Here is a 23339-nt window from a genome sequence, read left to right as displayed (position 1 = left end):
CGATCCCAATACGAAGTTCGCGAACATCAGGGATATCCATCGGGCTCAAATCGAAGCGGGTGAAAAGGAGGTTATCACGGCTGAATCCAGCGACTCTGAATGCCCTAGTGAGGCTGGCAGCTGTATTGTAGTGGGTGTGGTTGAGGATCAATAGTTAATAGTAATGAGGAGGTTGGGTTGTGATCCCATCGTTTTTGTGGTGCCAGAAACAGGGGGGTGCCAGGAAGTGGGTATGTTGACTTACTGAGCGGTAGCAAGGTCTCGGCGACGGTGTAGACCCACTCCATCGCCACCCGGGCAGCAACAGATCCGTCTTGCTCGCGGGGCCAGACACCGGTGATGACGCAGGCAAAGTCCTAGTCACGGCAGCCGAAGGCGGTGGCTGATACCGGCACGTCACGGATTGCTCCGCCGCCTTGGAGGAGGTGAAGGTAACTGAGCGGAGAGGGGCGAGTCCGGACGGCTGATGCTAACGCGCTTGCAACCATGGCACTTCCGATATCCTTGAGGAATAGGCAGCGTTTGAACGAAGATGTCTTGCCTCCAGCGTGACCGCCGTGCATACCTGACATGTACATCTCAGTCTCAAAGAGGCTGACGCTGTCAACGATCTTGCTGTTGTGCTCCGGACCCAGAATCGTGGCCACGGGTGTGGGGATAGGCATGGGTGTTCTAGGCACTTCCCCAGCAGTCGAAGCTTCGTACATGGTAACGCCGAGATGGAGTTTTCCAGTGTCCCAGTATAGATAAGCGTCAGCAGAATTATGCCGAGAAAGTTGACTGGCAATATCCCGGTCAAACTCGGCAAGCTTGCGTTGCGCCTCATCGCCGTCACGCAGCGGTATGACCCAGTTCCTGACCAAGAACGCTGGGGCCGGCTGTGCCGCAAAAACAACGCTAATGACGATCCCAAAGTTGGTTCCCGCTCCTTTGATAGCCCATAGCAGTTCTTCCTCGTTCTCTGGGCGTATGGCACCGATTGGCTGGTGTTGCGCAGGTACATGACCGATGCATAGAATCTTTGCCGAGTTGACGCTGACGACAAGCGCACCGACAATAGCGTCACAAGCGAGCCCGTGAAGCCTGGACAGATGTCCGATGCCGCCCTGAAGCCACAAGCCTGCTCCAACACTTGGCCGAGACCCCAGAGGCACAGTGAGCCCCTTTGCCATGGTCTCGCGGATGATGTCTCCCGTCTTGCTACCGGCACCGGCCATGACCAAGCGTCCGGCTTCCCCTGTAACAACATGGACATGATCGAAGGCGCTCATGTCAATGGCGACAGTTTGAGGCCAGACGCAATGACCGCTGTGTCCACCACCCACGACTGTCAACGCAGTTCGGTGCTCCAAAGCCCATCGAACACACTCCTGAACTTGATGAATGTGTCCTGGTCTGATCATAGAGGCGGGACAATAGAGACGAGCTTCCCGGTTCTTGACATGCACGTCCCCAGCAGTTCTCGGCAACTGTGAAGTCAATTCTGGTAGCGCGGTCGAGTGTCGCGAGAAGGTCATCATGATATCAGGCGCAGCGAAGACGAGGTCCTCAATGTCGCGGCGGCCGACTGCGCGGCAATTTTCCCGCCATTCTTGTAGAACTTTGTCAGACTTTGGTACAAAGCCTGCAATGAATGAGGCGAAAGAGTCGAGCGAATCATTGGTGTCTGCTACGCGAACTTTACCGGTCGGGAAGTTGGAGGTTAGATGAGGGACCGGACTAGCCAGGCCGAGCGGGCCATCTCTATGGAAAAGTATGGCTCTGCTGTTTGCTGTGTGTTCGTCGAGAAGACCAAGTGCGGCACAGATATAGTCCTCTTTAGGGGTCATGCCGTACATGCTGTGACAAAACAGAACGATATCAAACTTATCGTCTCCCAGGGCCTTGACTGAATTCTCAGGATCGAATGGAGCCTTCCTAATGTCGGGGCCCGTCTCAAGACATGGCAGGGCAGCCTCCTCAGTTGATAGAAGGCCTGCTTCTAATCTCGAAGCAAACAGACTGTTTGGCTCAAAAGCAGTGTACCGTTTGATCTTTCGCTTCATATCATGGGGCAGATCTTCAAGCACGCTCCGCGGTCCAGGTCCAATCTCTAGAACCGAGATGCCCAAACGCGGGCGAGTAATTGGGGTGAGGAGCTGACATAGTTGCGGGAGGATGAAGTCTCGGTATGCCGTACATCTAGAACTTGGTTCGAAGAAACTAAAGCCAGCGCTGTATTGTGCATCAGATAAAGGCTGGGGTGCTACATGTACTAATCCATGGGATGCGGCCTGCTGCTTCAGATCGCGCTTGAGAGAATTCAATGTTGCCATTGTTAATGTCGATGAAACTGCGAGGCTTCTAATTGTGAGAGAAGATACTGTTTCAATTTTAAAGAAGCAAAGGGGGCCATGGCGCTTTATACAATACAGGAACTGAGCAAACAGGCTGGGCGCTGCGGCGGCTTGCCGCAATGTTGAAGTTTGTTTTCTCCAGTTGCGTCGACGCGGGGTCACACAATATCCACATCAAGTTGTCTCTGCTATTATTTCAGCTGGCCTCCGGCATATGGTAGTTGCTATGGCGTCCTCATGACCAATAACTAGCCGGCGTCATGCATGCGGCCTGCCGTGTCATGGTGTGAGCAATCTTTGCGCCAATACATAGCCCTGGTGTCCGCCGATCCCTTATGTGAGTTTCGACTGATCTCGAATCTTTGTGTCACTTTCAGGCCTTGATTAATGAGAAAGAAATTAGGGACGGGTAAGCCAAGACTTCCTCCCACAATTCCGTTCAATTGACCGGCAGCCACACCAGCTTCGGAACGAACCCTGACATTTGCATATACTCTCCTTCCTCAACCTTTTTGCCTGTCTCTAGATCTGTTACAATGATCCTCAACTTGTCTCCTCGAGAGAGCTGATCCTGGAAACTCTCAGCGGGGAGAACTCTAGTTGCACTTGGCTTGCGACATCTGCCTTTGTTCGGCGGCCCTGAATCCTCTCTTCCTCGACCCATCCCTAGCCGTGTGACCTGACCGATAAAACCGTGGTTTCCCATAGCATCTGAACACGTTGAACTGGTTTTAGGGGTAAAAATGTCTATCCTATAGCTGGATACAGTGCAACCAACTTCAGTAAAGACAACATAAGGAACGAGCCTCTTTGAGCCAGAACTGTCGGGAGAGTCAATGTCGAAAGAATCTTTCTTCTTACCCGGCAAACCACACGGCAGGACAATAGCTTGTCCCCCACTTGATACAGCAGAACGAATACCTTTCTCTTCAGCTGTTTTGATTGTGGAAAAATCAGAGCTTGCAGGCTCGCCATACATGTAGCCTAATGCACGTGTGTCTTTGGCCATATCACCAATAGTGGTATAGTGCCAGCGGCGCGTGTCATCATAGTTGACGCTGGTCCCATTGTTGATAAAAGGCTGCAGTGGAAACCGAGAAGTGAATTGGTTCTCTGGGTTTGCGTCCATGAAAACACCGGCCAGTCGATCCATGTTGGCGTGATAGGATAAGAAGATGGGGTCGAAAGCAGTATAAGTGTTGTCGGCCTAGCGTTATGTTAGTAATAGCGACCAGCTCAACCAGGGACTAAACAGCTTACCATGTCGTTGCCAACCCAGCCATGAAAGTTGTCGTGAACTTGCTCAAACAGACCATCGAAGTCGAAACGAAACGGATAGTCTTCATCAGGCTGCTTGTCGCTGAAATCAACAATATTTGCCCACGGTTTTCCGAAGTGCTGAGCTGATTCTGATGTTGTATAGGTTGATTGCTGCAGGGCATGGGATATTTGCTCATGGTAAATTTTGAATAGTTCAATTTTTTCTTTCCAACCAGGAGCTGTTGGGCCTTGCGTCAATATTGGATTCCGCGTCACGGTACTAAAATTACCCGGTCCATCTTTTGACTTTCCGTCCAAGGCTTTGGCAAAGCGAAGCGGATTCGGTCTGGTTTCGCCTCCCGGGTGTTGATAGGTCTGCTCAAGGAACATTGGAGGAATTCCAGCGAACTTGGATGTTGCACATGCAGCTTCTTTCGCATATCCATTCCAATAAGGAATAGGGAAGTCGATCAATTCTTCCACATATCGCAGATAAGCTCGATGCCAAAGGAACGTGGCTTCTTGATAGTGAAGACACCAGTATGCATCTACCATATGTGTTTAGCTAATTCCCTTTCATTTAATCCTGTTATTTCATTAGGATATCAAACTCACGAAGAAGTCCCAAGTCCTGCCATTTAGACCCTAGTTCCCGAGCGCCGAGAATGTCGTCTAGCTTGGCCTGGTAAACCACGAGTTCCTCGCGGCTCAGGCTCATGATGTCTTTCCTCACTCTGAAGGTTATCGGCGGGTCATTTGGCTCAGGGATGACTTGGACAGAGGTCTTTGTAGGCTGACAGTCGGAGTCTCGCGGGAAACCATTGTTTGCCCACATGCGAAATGTCTCGAGAGCACTCTCTGGCCAATAATGATCTGGGTTTCGAGTTACGGGCATTGACTTAGAGCGAAGATGTCTGTAGATACCAAGTGCCCTTTTCCTGACGTCGTCATAGTTGGAAAGGTCCCATTTGCCCCAGTAAAGCATTTCGTTTATCCACCTTTGACCTATTACATCGGGATTCTTGGTCACCCAGTAGGGCGCTTTGATGAGAGGAGAGATGCCGTCCTCCCAGTTGGGTGTCCTTTGAACGTCTTCCATAGATACCGGGGACTTAAGACTAGTCATCTTTACCAATAAGAGAGTGTGATGGGTAAGAATTTGGATTCAATTAGAATGGAGGGAGAAATTGACATCGCTACAGGCTGAGCGACAAAGGGAGATTTTTGAGGAATGAAGTATGCGATCATAAGCAGTCAGTAATCCAACATATATAGTGCGGGGTCCAAAGACACATCTTGATTGATAAGTCTGCCACCATTCTGTGCTCTAAACAAAGGGTCACAGATAAGGCGCACCTCACGAGTTCCAAAATGGCTGGCATTGATATGAGTGGCGGGCTGAAATCCCGTCTTGGCACACAAAATTCTCTTTGGTTGCATCATTGATTCTTCATAATCGATCAGTCGCTGAGAGACATACTTTCTATCAGTCACTCGAAAGTCTGGAACCGTAGATCTCCAGTTGCGTCTTAGGTGGCGTCGAGCTAAGCTAGGCAGCTGAGCTTTCTGCAGAGTGACTATTGAAAGCATGTAGCTCGCCGAATACGAGACATAAGAACATGGCTGTATGCAGTTAAAATTCCATGAAGAAATCTCGCATTGGTTTATAGCAGACATCGTCACTGTAAGCTGATAGTGTAATGGGAAATACAGGGTCTTCGACTGTTAATCTTATATAAAGCAACAAGCCGTTTGATCCAATCAGCTTATATGCAGCTTCAGTCAGGGAAATATGAGCTCCAACATTGGCGAGTTCTTTAAGAAGTTTCATGTTGGGGGCCTAACGAATACAACTTTAAGGATTCAATACTTGGGTGCAGTCAAAGCCATCAATCGGCAATTTCTCTCGGCTTCCTGCCCATTGGCTTAATAGATAGCCTTCGGAGTGATGGATTGGTAGTCCGGCCCGTTAGGAGGACCGGGCTCTGGCATCCCCATATAGCCCGACGGTCCATTCTTTGCTTCTACTCTCAGATCCATTGCCTCTAGATCAGAAGTTGTGACAACCGCATTGAATTCAACCCTCGGGTCGCCCTTTCGATCAGAAGGTGTGACAACCGCATCGACCTCTCCCATCATCTTGAAGAGAACAGGACTCCCCAAAACCTTGGGCTCAATAAACGGCTTCTGGAGGTACGGCTCAGTGTAGGTAAGTGCAGGCTGAGGTTTTCCAGGCCACGCTTCTCCATCCTTCCAAGGCTCTGGCTTCGGGCCAACAACGCCAGAAACGCTCATGAAGATGTAATCGGCAAATTGGCTTCCATAATGCACGTAGCGACCTCCGTTGTTTTGGTCAAAAAGATCGCTCAAATTAAGGTCGCGGGTATTGTCATCAGTCTTGAGACCTTTGGGAATAGACACGCGAAGATGAAGGCCCATGTTCTTGGTAATGTCACCACGGTCACACCAGTCAAAGACCCCTTCGGGAACCGGGACCATTTCTCGAACGTTTCCTCTTCGCTTACCGGTGCGATCTAACAGGAAGGACGAGAAGTCTGCGTCGTACATGTACAGAGCGACAGGATCTTTGACAGAGATTGTGACCGGGATGTGACACACTGTATCGCGAGCCAAACGACAGACTTCGTTGACTGCGGCACCAATCTACAGATCGTTAGCCTCGAATAGTTCTCACCGAACAGCAACAGAGTCTCTCACAGTCGGGTCAGAATTCCTGCTCGGATTACCATAGGCAGATCCATCTCCGCAAAGGGTAAGCATGTTGGTAATAGGTTCACCGTATACCAAGTCGGTCCTTGTGACAGTGGCTTGAGCAGCGATGTCAATCTCGGCACTAAGGCTATTGTTGATTTGGACGAGGTGGGCAATGGTGCCAGTATTGGTGTGGCCATTCCACCTGTTATAGATGTTGTATTTACCTTCGTCGTCCACTAGGTGATCTCCTTTAATCTCATGTGCAAAATCGGGGTTCAGCTTCTTATAAATGTTGAGGATCTTGTTGTTCCTCTCATGCTTTTGGGTTGCTGGGTTCCTAATGGGAGTTTCGGTCAGACTGGGATTATACTTCGCAAGTTCTTCCCAGTACTAGTCATCAGTCAGTATAAAGATCATCCTTGTAAAGAATAATTGGCTGCAACTTACCTCTGGACCTTCGCAAGTGAAGCTCACAATCTGAACATCTCCATCAACCTTTTTGGTAGACCATTCCAAGTATTCGTCCATCACCCAACGATCCTCCCTTTGTCGAGGTACCTCAACAACTTCATCCTCCCCCGTCTGCTCGTTCTTCTTATGGAACTTCAGAATCTCAGGATCCAAGCGTCCTGGAGGAGCTCGCTGGTTCTCCGGATCCTCCGCGTATGCCCATCGAGCGTCATCCGTAGGCTGCTTAATTCTGACCTGATAACCGTTTAGACGAGTGCATAGAAGGCTGGTGAATAACTTGCATTCAGAGGGAAGCCAACCCAAGTGATGGGTACAGGCGGCAGAGACGAGTTGTAGGCAAAGTGACGAGGGTTGAAGAACTGAGTAAGAATCTTCCTTCCTGGGAGTCTGCCTGCTATCTCGTCACCGAACCAACCGTCAACAGTCTTGGACCATCTTTCAAGCTGTTCACCCTCAAAATCATCCAAGAAGGCAGGAGGATGAAACTTGTCGAGCTTTCTGAGTTCAGACATTTCGGCGGAAAACTGACGACAGTGAAGATGGGAGTACGTGAGAAGCGGAAGTTAACTTGTGAAATGAAGTGCATATCTAAAGAGAAATGCCTTTGCTCTATCTTCTGGACATGCTCGAATACTATGAAAGTAACAATCTTCCTACAATTGGCCGGAAACAATGTTCCGAGCTATGTGATACACCATGCATACATTTGTTCCAGATTTTCAAGTCTGGCCGCTCTGAGGCTGGCTGAGATCGAGCGGCTGATGAACCTAGCCTACTGCATTTTTTGTCATCTTACAAGCTCGCATTGAGACACAGTCGTTGACTCTGATATGTCTCATCATCCCATAGCGTACGTTGACGAATCATACGCTCATCGAGAGTTGATAGTGCAAGACAGAGGCTTACGTCGTCACAAGCCTTTACCCATGTTGGGAAAGGTTATGTCCGGTCCATAGTCTGGTGCGTGCGGGGTATCGCCGATGTTTTTGGTTGCATATCATAAACCACCTCACAAGCTAATGAATGGGCCGAACCTAGCCTCTGACGGAAATGGAATTCAGTCTCTCTAGAGCAAGCCACAAAAGGCTCGTTTGCTAATCGGACACATTCAACTGGTTACGAAGATTCAGCTCAGAGGACATCCGCATACCTATTTGAATCACACACTAGCGTTTCTTAAGGCACTGCACATCTGTATCGCTGGCTTCAATTGCCTCTAGAGTGAGACGTGATGTGATGAAGCTTGATGGGGTTGCTTGCAGTGTATCAGCTGTCTCACCAATGCACTTGGCTACTCGCGTTCTTTTGCCCTGTTCCGGTAGACATCCAGAGTTTTGAACTCAATATAAATCTTCAAGCGCTCCTTGCCACACTTTTGCAGCAACTATTGTCCCATCACTCACACAAGACACAATGACTGACCCTAAGCGTGGGAACCATGAAGATTTCAACCAGAAACTCTGGTATCGAAAGTTCATTCGTGGAATAAAACCACAGACAAAAGAGCCGTATCCTGATGAAGACACGCCCGCCACGCCTGAACAACTCAATGCCGACTTCATCGATTATTGGGGCAAACGCCTAAAGACCGATGAGGCGTTCAGGAAGCACAACACGTACAATGAGCTAATGACCCAGTTTTGGAGTAAGTGAAACTTTCCCGTCAGGACTGATTGACTCTAACGTTAGGCAGATGATCCAGACATAATCCTACAGACTTACGCCGTTGCAGACGGTCAAACAGTCCCAAGGAACAAACAGAAGTCATGGTTTAGATCCGAGCTTCGTTTCATCTCCGTCATATTTCCCACTGATGCAAACCATAAGAAAGATGGCAAGGCACCAATCGGATCTGTTTCGTGGGCGCCCTGGTTTGTGCTTATAGCAGCGTAAGTAAACGGGTCAACAGTTTGCCGTCTTTCCGGCTAACACTTCAGCTCCTCTTTCATCGACTCCAAAAAGGATATCCTCCACATCATGAGTTGGTCGCGTGATGATGGCCAATTCAGGTACTATGCTGTAAGTTGATCTTCATTTCCTGTTAGGTGTTCAAAGCTGATGGAGATGGTAGCGCGATCTTATCATGAATGATGAAGCCAGAACTCAGCACGGCTGGGTATATCTCTGCTCTTCGATGGATGCTTTCGATGCTCCAGGCAAGGCATATCTGGGTCCTCTAAATGGTCATGTCAATGGAGGAATCGTCATGAAAGAGATCCACAAGTAAGTTATCATCGGGCTGATATAAACCAAGGAGATTGCTGACGCGGTCATAGGCCTTGGATGCACTGGCTCGTTGGAGGTAGAGGAGTGACAGATCTTCTTGGTGAAGAGCTCATTCCAAAGCTTGAGAAGGCGAGCTGGCTCACTCATCCTGGATTCCCCCCTCTCTACGGTGCAAGTGTGCAATCTGGTGAGACTTTCGAAAGAATAGTGCTGGACTCTGTCAGAGTCTGGTTTACTAGCCGGCGGAACAAGGATTTCTCGACGAAGAAAGGGGAGACTAAAACATGCCCCGATAACATACAGCGTTGGGCAGCACATTTTTTCCTGACGACCAACATCAACATCGCTGCTACATCCAACAATGCCAACATTGTACCATCAGATCACTTCTTCAGCTATGAAATGCTTAGAGGATACAGCGATCTCCTGGTGAGTCATCTTCATTCCACTGCCATTTCTTCTCGCCGAAAAGGCACACCATTTGTATTGTACTTATTGACAACTCCAGCCAAATCGAAGTCTTGATGACGACAAATGGCTAGCTGCCCATATACTCAAGGAGACTCCAGCTGCATTGACGGCCTGGAACGAAGAACAGTTCAAAAAGGACAAAAATAAGTACCTGACTCAAGAGCAATGGTTTAGAAGGTACTCCATTTCATCTTTCAAGTATGACGGGCCGTCTTATCTCTGGGCTTCGCGGGAACTCAAGCTCTGCACCTTACAGGAGGTGGCCAATGTGAAAGACGCACAACTTGTTGTTCCAGCGAACAGCCTTTCCGGTGGGATCTTCATGGGAACTCTCGAAAATGGCAAAGAGGATATTAATGGAGGAGCCCCAGTCAACTTCGCCGTTCAGCAATGGGGCGAAGGGGATAATCCTTGGGTTATCCTTCAAAGCTCTGTGGATGATGCGCATGGCGTATGGACTGCTCAGAAGATATTCTTGGGAAATGACAAAGACTCGGCACGATGTCAACTCTCTTCCGAGAAAACCTTCAACGCCTTGCAGATGGTTGACTTTTGGAATCCGATTTATTCCTGGAGACGTCTCAAGTTGATGCAGTACATCCCCGTCGAGGCCGAACTCTTGGATACGCCGACAACCGACCCAATTACCGGTGAATCTGTGTACAGTTACAGCCTCGAGAAAAACTTCATCGATGCTGTCCGGAAGAGGATGGCCGACAAAGGGGACCTGGACAAACTTCAAGACGAATGGCCAGGGGCTGAGTTCCTGTGCAACTTGGACAAACCCCTCATTGAGCATCAAATTCGGATTTCCAACTACACCAACAAAGTGGCGGAGAACTTGAACGAGGCGACCTGGATTCTGGAGTATTTGAAGCTTGCCGAGTCTCGACGACGCATGTTTCGTCCGATGCCAATGAACTTTTTCGGCAGCAACATTCCATACTGCCTGGCCATGCCGTTCAACGATCCATGGCTGGAGATGACTGAACAGGCTTCCGTACGACAAATTCCTGAACGGGGTGTTGACGTCTTGAAGGCCTGGCTGGGATCGCTGGCTGGTAGCGATCCAAAGGTTATCCCCAATCAGAGTCTTGGGGATCTCAACAAACTCATTAGTGACCGTGCCGAAAGTGGCGCAGATAGTTTGCCGGTTAAACTTTTGCCTAGGCCGTCCACGATGCGAATAGCTTATCAGTGTTACTATTGGTATCCCTATTACAGGGTAGCTAGTCCGAACCGTGGGTTAACGAAGAGATTAATTAAACTATATAAATTTCTATATAAGTATAAAAAAGAGGTTCTAATTATAAGTTAGGCTAGCTACGATAATTATAAATAGGGCCCCTAATTAGCCCCTATATAGTTAACTATATATTATAGTTAAATTAGACTTCTAATTTAATATTAACTTTTTTTTTTTTATTAATTTACTTATTATAATTAGAAATATAATTTAACTTCGGGCCCGTTTACTAAGTTATCTCTTTTTCTCTTTTTTTTTTACTCCTTTTATATAATTTATTTTTTTATTTATACGTTAACTTTTTTACTATTTATAAATTATTTTAACCCCTTATTAAGTACTATTTTTATAAAAGCGTTAGTAAGGTTATTATCCTTATTAATTTAATATATCTCGAGGATTTTATATTTTTTATATAATTACTTAAGGGCTATAATATTAATTATAAACCTCTTTTTTTTTATTATTTTTAATTTAATAAGGTATTTATATAGTAAGTAAAAATTAGTATAAACGACTATTAGGATTAATAAAAAGTTAAGTTAATTAATAATCTTTTTTAATATTATTAAAATTATATAAATAAGGTTAATATTATTAACTATACTATAAACTTCTAACGCTAAGATACTTCTTATTACTTATTTATTTTTAGTTAATAAGTAGTAAATTATATTATTATATATAATAAATTTACTCTTATTTATACTCTTATTAACTAAGATAATAATATACCTTAATTATAAAATAAGGTCGTCGTTATTTATAAATAACTTATTAATAAAAACATAGAGTTTATTAATAGCGAGGTTAATTAGGTAATAAATAAGGCCTTAATTAAGATTCGTTTATTATTATTTAAACTACTTATTAAATATTTCGATATTTTATTTATTTAGTTTTATAGCCTGCGCTATTTTAGTATAATTAAAAATTACTTTAGGCTAATATATATTTATAATATATACCCCTTATATAAGCTTAGTTTTATATTATTTTTTAATATTAATTATATTTAAGTTAATAAAAATAATTTTTTTACTCTACCCCTTTTATTAAAAAATAATAGTTTCTTTTTTAATTATAAGAATTCTATTATTAAATACTAATAAGTTATTTATTATAAAGACCTCTTTTAGCTTCGCTATAAAGCCCGCTTTTTAAAGCTCTTTATTTTTTTTTTTTATAAAATTAATATTAAATAAGCCTAATATATCGTCGGTTTATATTCTAACGATTTTAAATTATTCACTTTTTTATTTAAAGATTAGTAAATACGGGTCGTACGTAAATATAATTATTAATAATTAATTAATATAAAAATCGTAATATATAGCTTATTAATAAGTGCCCGATTTTATAAGCTTATATAGTAGTTTAAGTACTTTAATAATTATATTTTTTAGGTACTTACTAACTATTTCTTTTAGTAAGTAGGCTAGGATTTCTTTTATAAGCCCTATAGCTAATTAAGTATAAGCTTAAATAATATTATAGCTCTAAATTTTATATCCCTTCTTCTATAATAATACTATTAATATTATTATTAATCGTTAGTTATAATACTATATTATAAATAATTAAGTAAGTAGCGTCGCTTTTTTAACGTTACTATACTCCTAAATTATATACCTAGATTTTTTATATAGTTAGGGTATTCTTTTTTTTTTAATTTTACGTACTATTTATAATTTAAATATATAGAGATTTTTATATTTCTCGGGGTTATAAAGGATAAATTAATAGACTTCTTAATTACGTAAAGTATCTATTTTAATAAGATCTCATTTCTTATATAGCTTTTTAATAGTTATAATAATACCTTTTTTATATAGTTTAACTACTAGTTCGAAATTAGCTTTTTTTTTTATTATATAAAAAGTGTTAATTACTTTATTATTAATAATAAATTATCGCGTTAGGGCTTATTATCGTGGTTTTTTATAACGTTTTACTAGTAATATTAGTACTTTTTTAGTAATTTTCTTTTTCTTATCGTTTATTAATACTATTATAACGATTTTATTAAGGATAATTTTCTATACTTTTATTATTAGTTATATAGTTTCTTCTAGCTCTTTTTTTTTTTTTTAAGCTAAAAATTATCTCAATAGGATTTATATAATATAGTCTAATTATAATAATTAATATTTTAAATAGCTAATTATAATCTTTTATAACTACGTAAAAACGCTTATTAATAAAAATTAATTTATATAATTTAGCTTATTATTAAGTAATTTCGTACTAAACTTATATATCCGAATTTAGAAATATATTTAAATTAGCTCTTATATTAGGCCTATTATACATAGTAATTACCTCGTTAATTTATTTTTTTATACTTATTTTATATAGTACTCGTATTATTTTTTTAATTACTTAGGCTCGTTAGTTTATATTTAATAATAGTAGCGAGGTTAAAGTTATTTTTAAGTATATTTTAAATATTAATAACGTTAGTATAAAACCGTTAGGTTTTATAATATTATTATAATATTTAAGTACTATCTAAAGGTATTCGTTATTAGTAAAATTAGGATTTTTGTTTTTAATAATTCTAAACGCCCTTTTTAGCTACTAGTATGCCTTTTTTACTTTTTTAATACTATAGTACGCTTTTATAAGCACGACTTTTAGCTATATACTATAAGCTATTATATTTTCCTTAAATTCTATTAATTTAAAACTTATTTTAGCGTTAGTTTTAATACTATTTAGTAGTCTTTAGTATATATTAATTTAGCTTTTTTATAGGGCTATTTATATTGTTTTTATTTATAAATCCTAAAGGAATTACCTTACTTAAAATAATATAACCTTATTAATTATATATAGGACCGGTCGATTATTTAAATAAAAAATATTAATAACGATTTCTTAATTAAAATTAAGCTTATTACGTAATTTAAATTTAAATTTACGTAGGCTCTGCGTATTTATTTAGTATTAGTAATATACTTTTATTAACTATTTTAGTACCCCTATTTTAATATCCTTATTACTTAATTATTTTAAGAGGTTATATAGCTTCGTAACTAATAGGTACCCGAATTTTTAGTATAGTTATTTAAGCTTATTTTTTATTAAATAATTAATTAATTTCGTATTATTAGTAAGCTTTATAAACGTATACCCTTATTATTATTTAACTATTTTAAAGTACTTATTACTAAAGATTTTATTTTTTATATTATTAAATATAATACTTAGTTAATTTATATTTTTTAGATATAAAAGAAATAGGGTATTAATAAGTAGAATATAGAAAGTTATTATTTTAAAGTACGTTTCTATTTTTACTATACCTAGGGTAATAATTTCTTTACCTAAGCTAAAGCTAATTTTTATAATACTTATTATCGACGTATTAAGTATTACTAGCGCGATTTTTTATAATACTTAGAATTACCCCTTTTTTTTTATTAATTATTATAATGCCCTAGTATTTAGGATAATTTTATAAAAATTATCTAAGCTATATTTTTTATTTATATAGAATACTTATACGGGCTTAGTATTTAAGTAATTTAAATAATATAAAAAGGACCCCTCTAGCTACCCTTAGAATTACTTAGTACTATTTTTTTTTTTAATATTAATAAAAGTAATATCTTCTCCTTAAGTATTAAGAGAATAGAATTTTATATTATTAAATTTATCCTTTTATTTACTTTTATATTCGTCATTTAAGGGACTTTCCCTTATTATTTATAAATAAAAGCTTATTTATTAAGAGCTTTTACTACTTTTTATTTATTTAGTTTTGTATATTTTTTAGAGGTTAATAATACGAAAAATAAGTTCTTAATATTATTAATTTTATTATAATTTAATTTATTAGTATAGGGAGCGAGATTTTTTTTATTTTTTAAATTTTTTAGGGATAGTGGATATTTTAAGCTACTACTTTAGTTACTATTACTAAGTTTTATACCCTCGGATTTATTTTTATATATAATAAGGAATTAACTAAACTAACGAGGGCTAGTTTTATTATTTATTATTTTTAACTTTTTATACTATTTATATAATTTAATACGCTCTTTCTCGGAGTAGTTACTTAATTAAAATTTATTTTTTTTATAAATAAAGTATTATTTTTTTTATTACTTTATTTATAAGTTAAATTTTTACTTATTTAATAAATTTAAACCTTCTTACTAACGATTACCGTACTTAGTTTTTTTTGTTTTTTATTATACGTTTAGTTAACTTAATATTATTAATAAGGGCCGTTATATATTTAAAAGTGGGTTTAGTATAATATTCTTATTTTAATATTAAAACTAGATCTTAGTTTTAAGTAGAGCGTTTTATAGTTTTTAAGTACTTAGTATAGGGTTATTTTTATTTTTAATATATACTAAATTATAGTATAAAAATATTTAAATTTTTACTCGTTAGTCCCTTTATTTAACTAGGTTTTTATTAACTTATTAATTTAATTAATAAGCTCTTTTAAAATTTTTATTTATAATTTTCTTTTTATTATTCTAACTATAAATATAAAAAAAATTATTTATAACTTAGATAGGAGCTTTAGATTCTTATTATAAGTCTCGAAATAGCTTTAGATTACGTTAATAATACCAAAAAAGTTATTCTAATCGAGATTATATATTACTTCGTAATAATAATTAAAGGCTTTACTTATTAATACAATATTAATTATTAAATAATACTAATATTCCCTAATTCTAACTTTTTCGTAATAATTATAAAATATTATTAGGGTTTTTTATAAAACTTTATACTTTTTTTTAAAATATAATTTTTTTTTTAAAAAGATTTTTTTAAGATTTATAAATTACTTCGTATTTATTACTATATTTTTAGTATTTATATATAATCCCTATATTATTACGTATTATTAGTAATTTTAAGTTATTTATTTTTTTTTATTAACTAATTAGTACTAAATTTTATATTAATAATAATAACGAGCTATAAATTAAAATAAATAGAATTATTAATTATTATATATTTAGTATTATATTTTACCTCTATATATCTTTTTATAATAATAAATTACTATTAGTAATTATAAGAAAAAAATCTAAGTTATTTACCTTTTTTTTAAATTTATTAAAATAATTATACGCTCTATTAACTTATACTTAGTTTTATAATATAAATTTCTTTTTTATAATCGTTATTATTAAGATTTTATATAGTTTTTATAATGATAATTATATTAATAATACCCCTTATTTATAGAGGAATTTATTAATTATTTTTATAATTTTTAAACTTACGCTTATAAACTATTTATTTAGTTAATAACTAAGGTCGTTTACGATTTTATAAAATAGGGGTTACCCTTATAACCCCTTTTTTTTATAAACCTTAGTTAAATAGATTAATACTATATTAATTTACTTATTATTAGGCTAATTTATAATTCTATATATTTACGTTTTTTAATAATTTAGATTAATATTTACTTATTTATAAGGGATTAGGATTTTATTTAAAATCGGGTTTTTTTCTTTTTTTTTTTATTCTAATTTACTAAGGGTCGTGCTTTAGCTTATACTTATATTAGTAATTACTAACGTATTTAATTTTAATAAAAATATATTTAATCTGCGCACTAGTTATAATAAATTCGTATTTTTATTACCTAACGAATTTATTAAAATCTAAGTAATTCCTATTTCTTTTTACCGTTTCGTTACTACTCTCGTTTTTATTATTTTTAATAATTACTACTATTTTTTTTAAATTACTAACTATTGTACTTATTAAGATCCTCTTTTTTATTTAATATAAAAAAATAGGTTTTAATAGTTCTTTTTTTAATAATAGTAATAAACGTTTATATTATTATAAAAAAATATAATAATTAGTCTTAGGATCTTTATTAATTATTAATTTTTATTATTTTTTATATTTCTAACTTCCTAAGCCTCGTACTCTTTATAATTTTTAAATTATTTTTTTTTTAACTTACTTTTTTTAAAATAGTATTTTAAAAGAATAGTTAGAAATAGATACTAGGTATTTTATAAAAGAACTAAATAAGTTATTAGGAGTTAGATAGGTTATTAAGTATAGTTAATAAAGTTAAGCTTTTTTTTTTATAAGATTAAGGATTTAAAAGATTTATTAAAAATACTTATTACTTTATTATTTATATTAAATAGGGTTAATTATTTTAGAGGTTTTTTTTTTTATAACTTTTTAATACTTTATTTTATATTTTTTAAATAATTTTTTTCGTAGCTTAATTATTATTAAGTAATTATTACTTATTAGTAATTCTTTTTATTATTTAGTTAATTTTTTAAAATTAATAATTTTATACTAAGAACTTAATATAAAAAAGGAGCTTTTTAATAGTTTTTTAAAAGATTTTTTTTTTTTTTTTAAAGCCGTATTTTTTTAGCTTTTTTTTAGGCTAATTATAATTTTAATAAGAGGTCGTAAGATTATTTTAAAGTAGCCGCTTTTTTTTTAAGTTAATTTTTAAAATTTATAATATTCTTAACTTAATATTATTAAGACCTCTAAATCTCCTTTTTTTTTATTAAACCGTTTTTTATATTATATTTTTAAGTAATATTTAGGAAGTAATTAAAGGGGTTATAAAGAGATTATTTAAATTATAAGTTTTAAAGTTATATTTATAAAATCCTCGTAATATTAGGCCTTTTTATATATTATAAATCTCTTAGCTTAATAACTCTTATATAAGTTCTTATTATACTTATTAAGAATATTTATATTTAAAGATCTTTTTTTTTAATTACGTAGTATTTTTTTATATTATATTATTAAGCTTATTTATTATACTAATTAATTAAGTAAGTAGCTATTACTTAAGTATTTTTTTTTACTAATTTAGCTAGTTAATTTCTAATTATAAGCTAGCTATAAAAAAGTTATTTAGTAAAAAAGCTACTTAAAATAATAATAAAAGACTAGTTATTTAAGTAGTTTTATTAATTAACGTAGTTTAATATAGTAAACGTTAACTTTTTATAAGTAGTAAAGGGTTATAATTATTTAATTTTATATAATATTTAAGAATTACTTCTTTTTTTATTTATTTTTATAAAGTTATTTAGTACGAATTTCTTATTTTATATAGTATTAAAAGGTCGTCTTTTTTACATAGTAAAATACTTTACTAATTTATAATAATAGAATTTAATTATTAATTAGTATTAGTATTTTTATTATAGGGTAACTAGTTTAAACTATAGGTTAATAAAGAGATTAATTAAATTATATAAATTTTTACGTAAGTATAAAAAAGAGGTTCTAACTATAGGTTAAGCTAGCTATAATAATCGTAAATAGGGCCCCTAATTGGCCCCTGTGCAGTTGGCCGTATGCCGTGGTCGAATTAGACTTCTAATCTAATAGTTATATTGCGGTATCGAATCCTGAGACGTCAGAACGGCCTCATAGTTGTCCTTTTATGACGGGAGAACACTTAGCTTCTTTGCACACATCAGTGAAAGCTTAAATTTAGCTATTATTGACGACGTTATATTATTGAAGCACCCAAAGAAGAAGTTGATAATGCGACGCATTCCAGCGCGTCATGACCTTCGTTTCATACTCTGTTCTTTTAAACTAGCTAGAAGTGGCCTTCAGTGCGCGTGATGATCACTTCAATTAGCAACGGCCCAAATCCGACCTCGCCGGCAGTCTGAAATCCAAGACCTTGGAACCACAAGTCGAGCTCGACTTGAACACTTGTCCGGCCCTAGGTTGAATGCTACCGTTACTGTTACACCAAATCTTGCAATGATTATTAAAGCGCTCTAGAAGCCGTGGCTTCAAAAATTGGCTTGTTAGTCTTCTTTCTCAGCATCAGCAGTTTAAGAACACTCTTACATGGGCCTTGAACCGCTGGCAAACATGGAGTACACTCGCTTGTACAACTATGCTCTACCCCTTAAGAAGATCAAACCGAGAATTGGAACGTATTGAGATGATGCGTATTTGAGAAACCATCGGCTTTTGGCCAATCACCACATTTGTGATCTGGGCCGAGTACGAAGCTGTTAGTGACGACGATGTTATTGTCAAGTACATGCGCCCATTTTGAAAAACTTCATATCGACCATATGTCTACCCCCTAGATTAGATTGGAGGCCTCAGCAGTGACTACGTACTGTAACGTTGGTTGGCTCAAAATATCAAAACATGTAGGTCTGACATTGGATGGGTGCGCCCATTTGCTGTATCAAAAGCTACGTGTATTAATATGATTCTTGCATCTTCCCGTTATTATATCGATACCTAGTGTTGTAAGATCCGCAGATATAGGGCCAAGTTACCCAAATTTGGTAAGACTACGCTGACAAGTCAGCCGTAAAGTCTCAACGACTTCTTGTCATCAGAAAGTAGCTTGACTGAAGCAAACTTATTCATCCATGCGTGTGATGTCTCGAAGATGCCTGCTCGAGTAATGATAGAGAATGAAGAGGAAATATAAATGTCTGTATGAAAGAAAGACACTTTTCACGCTTTTACGATACGGAAGTACTCACTCGAGTAGCACAGTGAATGGCTGGTGGAGATTTCGTCCGACATGAGCTCTCAAGGCAAAAACCGCCGCATCACGAACGCTCTGCTCACTGTACGGAGACCGCCAGCATCGATTCACTTCAATGTTTTTCAGCATTTATATAAACAATCTTGAAGCAATAGAACCAATCCCTTTTTCTCTCTTACAATCATCATCAAGAACGTTACAGATTCCTCAAACAGCCAAACCATCAAAAGCACAAAGCACACAGAACATCAGTCATCAAGACTAAAGCCCACAACCCCAGAACTCAACACAATGTCCAGAAGCGGCCGCAGCTCCAACAATGGGGACACACCCCCACGCCGTCTCTCCCCAGGAAACATGAACGGCTTCTCCGTCCTAGACGCATACTGGCACATGAACCAGAACGCCGCCCGCAACAACGCAGCTTTCACCGGCAACGCCAACAACGGCGCAGGCTTCTCCGGGCCAACCTACGGCGGCGGTCCCAGTATCAACGGTGGCTCAACTAACATCCCCTTTCGCCCCTCCCCCAACGGCATGAATGGGATCAACGGGAGCAGACAGCAGAACCCCCTGACTCCAATGCGTCCTGCTCCTCGCAGCCCGCCGTTCACCCACGCCGGTATTGGCCGCGGCTCTCCTGGGCCTAATATGAACGGCACAGGCTACGGTAGAGGTGGCCCCTCAAATGGCGGCGGCGGATTAGCATTCATGTCTGGTACCGCCGGTCGAGGTCCCCGCGCCAGCGATGCGTACCGGAACAGTCCTGCTGCTCCATTCGGTGTACCGGGCGGCTATGGGCGGGGCGGCGGTGGTTCTCCTACCCAGAACGGTATGACCAACGGATATACCAACGGCTATACTAACGGCTATCGCTCCGATGACGAGAGCTCTAATGGTAGTCCTACCCGTAGTCCCAACGGTCAAGGCCGTGGGCGTGGAGGCGGATACGGTGGAGGATATGGTCCCTATGGACCATACGGCCGCGGTGGCGGTGGTGTTGGCGGCGGCCGGGGCGGTCCTTCCTACTAGACTTTAGTAATGGCACGAGCGTCTCCTGCTTGGGTTCGAGAGCCTAAGATGGGGCTCTTACTGGTGATATAGAAAAGGGGCAAAGTCAACAGCTCCTTCAGTATAAAGTTTGCATTCAGTAGTAGGTAAAACTGGTTGCGAGACCGTAGACAGTCTAGCCGAATAGAAGTAAAATCCATCAACGTGAAAAACTCGCCATGTGTAAATTTGTTGTGTTACTGATATGTGTATTCACCCAGTCAACTGAATACGCCACCAATCAAGCCCAAATAGACCCCCTCAACTCCAATGTTGTCACCAGCTAGCAGGCGCCCGTCTAGGTCGACGGGTCAGGTCAAACTGGCTGGGTGGTGGAGTGGTTTATGGTCAACAATCAATTACGCCCACAGCCTACTCGACGACAGGCTACCGAGATCCCGAGTTCGAGTCCCAGCATGAGCACCAAGAGATGTAGCCCCTAAATCGGCACCGGGGGGGTGAACTCTTTTTTTCGTCCCGGCTCCTTATAAGTAGGAGTAAGAGTGGTCTTTCTCTTTCCTTCTCTATAAGACAATGATGATCGACATACGCATACGCACACTAACTAAGTACCTTTGCTTACTTGATGGGAGGTCGATCCTAAGGTTAGGCAAACGGACTGGGAAGTCTCTAGATTATAGAAACACCATCAACATTGGGTTTGCAGACTATGTCCCTCTATCGCATGCATTTATTTCTGTATAACCAGCATTGCATAGAACTAGGTATCATTTTCAAGACAACGCGTCTCCCGCCAGCAATGCAACAACAGTTCGTACCGCCGTCATCGGTCCCTCATTACCCTGAACAAGTCTTTCAAAAACTTTGGACGCTGCTGCCAATGAACCGCGCTCGTCACCTAGACGCCCTAGCTGATGTTAGTCCAATACGTGAAGTAAGGCAGCCTTGGGGGGTACTCACACTTGCCGGGCATGCCAATGACCAGTCCAACCTTGCTTTGCGCCTCACCCGTCCAGTCAAAATCAATCCGCCACTGTAATCTCAAACACGATGTTTCTTCCTTCACGGCACCCGGTATCGGAATCTCGTACGCTGTTCTTCCCAGATGAGGCAGCAGTACTGAACGAGGCAGGTTCTCAGTCCGATTTTTGTCTGTGGCACCATCCGCATCTTGACTATTTTCTTCATCGTCATCCTTTCTCCTTCGCTTTTTCCGTCGTGTCCGTATCCTCGCCACGCTCTGCGCCAGCTTTTCTTTGTCGCCGAGTTCGGTGTCGAGAATATGCCAAACGTTCGCCCTCTCGACGGCGACTCTGTACCACTCGGACATGGCCCAAGTCACCACGCTGACGTTCCGGTTCATGTGAGTGTTGGAGCCTCCGTTTGTGACCTTTTCGACGAAAGGGCCGAGCTCCGCGACGGCTGCGGGGTCCAGGCGGGGTACTGCAAGCTCTTTGATTTGAAGGTTCTCCGTGTCGACAGTCATTTCCATCTTGGCCATGAAGAGACCCGCCGGATTAGCCGACCTAATAACGATGTTGTGTTTCCGTAGTAGAGGATCGCAATCGCTTTCCTTTGGCAGCATGTTCGTTGTCGCTGAAATTTCGAAGGGGGTAAAGGCTTGAAGGTATGGAAGCTCGTCGACGGCCGTCATCTGTATGGGGTGGTGCGAAGTAGGAGCAGGAAGTTTCTCTGGCTCTTTTTTTGGTATGAACAGCTGAGCTTGCCCTAGGGATCCAAACGAAAGCCATGATGTTGGATTCATGGCCATGTCGAACCATCCTTGTGCAGCATCTGGCTTGGCTTCCTTCTCCGGTGGTACGAGGTGACGGCGGAGCAAGTCGAGGAGTTGATTTTGACGAGAGGGTCCCAAAGGCTGCACATCACCGGATCGGCGAGACTGCGCCTTACGTATTCGCTCGTTTTCATCAGTTGCAAGTTCCAGGTCGGCCTCCAACTTTGCGAGTTCCGCCTGAAGCGCGTCTCTCGTCTCCTTGAGCTCCGAGTAGGGATCAGGCACTGGTATTCCACGGGCCTCGTGTGTCCCGGAAGGGCCTGTTGTTGACCTTGTCTGTTTTTCCATCTGAGTCGGGCTCGTCTCTCGGACAGCCCGTGCCATGGCCTTCTTGGAGGGATCCTGCGCCTTTTGAGAGAACTCGGGTGGTCGAAGAGGCGGTTGCTTCAGTGGCGAGCTCTTAGACGGTGAAGGGTTTCGCCGCTTCTTTTTTGAAGGTGTATCGTGGATGCCACGAGGAGGTGTCGTGACCACAGGGTCAGCCTGGCCCCTTTGCGTAGGGGTAGGCGGGAGTTCGGGCTCCTGATCGAGTTCAGGCTCAGGTTCGGGCTGGCGGGGAGGTGCTCTTCCAAGGCCGGCGCCGTGGCGAGGGGGCGTGCGATTCAAGACGCGTCCAGCAAAAGGGTTGAAGTCCTCATCGTCGTTGGGTCCAGGTTCAGGAAGTGGTCTCGGAATGGGTATGCCACCAGATCGGCGTGGCCTAGACGCCAGAGCTCCGCTCACCCTCGATTCAAGAGCCATCCGCCGCGCTGGAGAGCCCAGGTTGGCTGATTCGACCGCAGTTGATCCCGACATATTACTCCTTGGGCGCGCAGGCCCTCTTTCTAAGAATCGCTCTGCCTGGCTCTCGGGTTGAGCGGCTGGGCCCTCGCCGGCTACATCTTGGGTAGTAGATTGCGTTGATGGGTTGCTGGAACCCGTCTTTGATGGGCTCAGACTTCGACTTCTTCTTCGCAGGATATCGGGATTCGTCCGGGACAGGCTTGCTCTCGTTGGCGACGCGAAGGAAGGTCTCCTGGGTATTCGCGATCGTGGTGGGGGAGAGTCCGGCGGAGTGGTCGATTCGTTATTGTCTTCGTCGCGTTCTCTGCTAAGGCGGGGAGAAACCCTCCGCCGCTTCGGCGCGGACTCTTCCATGCTCAATGGTCGTCTTGGGCTTTACTGAAGCATTTCAGCGTGGAGCTGGCAGCCCGAGTTGAATTTGCGGCGCTGGTAGTCGACCTTGGTAAGATGCGCGACGTTCTCGTCCAGCGGGTGCACAGGCGGCGCGTTGTGTACATGCGACTCCACCGC

The 23339-nt window shown here is 40.0% G+C and overlaps 5 protein-coding genes across 5 annotated transcripts; 2 read left to right on the top strand and 3 right to left on the bottom strand.

The window, feature by feature from the left end:
• Positions 1-356: 356 nt before the first annotated feature.
• On the bottom strand, positions 357-4722 carry CTAM01_13067 (uncharacterized protein; the record flags this gene model as incomplete). The annotated part of the gene is made up of 4 exons (XM_060529072.1): positions 357-2214; positions 3314-3543; positions 3597-4144; positions 4212-4722. The coding sequence occupies 4 exons, from the start codon at positions 4720-4722 to the stop codon at positions 357-359; spliced, it is 3147 nt and encodes a 1048-aa protein (XP_060376393.1).
• Positions 4723-5522: 800 nt separating this feature from the next.
• CTAM01_13066 (uncharacterized protein) lies at positions 5523-7294 on the bottom strand (the record flags this gene model as incomplete). Its single annotated transcript, XM_060529071.1, has 4 exons — positions 5523-6260; positions 6315-6701; positions 6759-7016; positions 7082-7294. 4 exons carry the CDS (start codon positions 7292-7294, stop codon positions 5523-5525), a joined length of 1596 nt encoding a protein of 531 aa, XP_060376392.1.
• A 901-nt stretch (positions 7295-8195) lies between these two features.
• CTAM01_13065 (uncharacterized protein) lies at positions 8196-10729 on the top strand (the record flags this gene model as incomplete). Its single annotated transcript, XM_060529070.1, has 7 exons — positions 8196-8427; positions 8476-8671; positions 8720-8801; positions 8854-9005; positions 9059-9437; positions 9517-10624; positions 10713-10729. The coding sequence occupies 7 exons, from the start codon at positions 8196-8198 to the stop codon at positions 10727-10729; spliced, it is 2166 nt and encodes a 721-aa protein (XP_060376391.1).
• An 8802-nt stretch (positions 10730-19531) lies between these two features.
• CTAM01_13064 (uncharacterized protein) lies at positions 19532-20272 on the top strand (the record flags this gene model as incomplete). The annotated part of the gene is made up of 1 exon (XM_060529069.1): positions 19532-20272. One exon carries the CDS (start codon positions 19532-19534, stop codon positions 20270-20272), a length of 741 nt encoding a protein of 246 aa, XP_060376390.1.
• Positions 20273-21024: 752 nt separating this feature from the next.
• CTAM01_13063 (uncharacterized protein) lies at positions 21025-23183 on the bottom strand (the record flags this gene model as incomplete). The annotated part of the gene is made up of 2 exons (XM_060529068.1): positions 21025-21158; positions 21212-23183. 2 exons carry the CDS (start codon positions 23181-23183, stop codon positions 21025-21027), a joined length of 2106 nt encoding a protein of 701 aa, XP_060376389.1.
• Between the last annotated feature and the right edge of the window lie 156 nt (positions 23184-23339).

This window comes from Colletotrichum tamarilloi (genome assembly GCF_030869305.1).
Source record: "Colletotrichum tamarilloi strain Tom-12 chromosome Unknown Scaffold_87.1, whole genome shotgun sequence".
Taxonomy (NCBI): Eukaryota; Fungi; Ascomycota; class Sordariomycetes; order Glomerellales; family Glomerellaceae; genus Colletotrichum; species Colletotrichum tamarilloi.
Note: the sequence above shows the minus strand (reverse complement) of the source record. Positions and strands in the feature narration are given on the sequence as shown.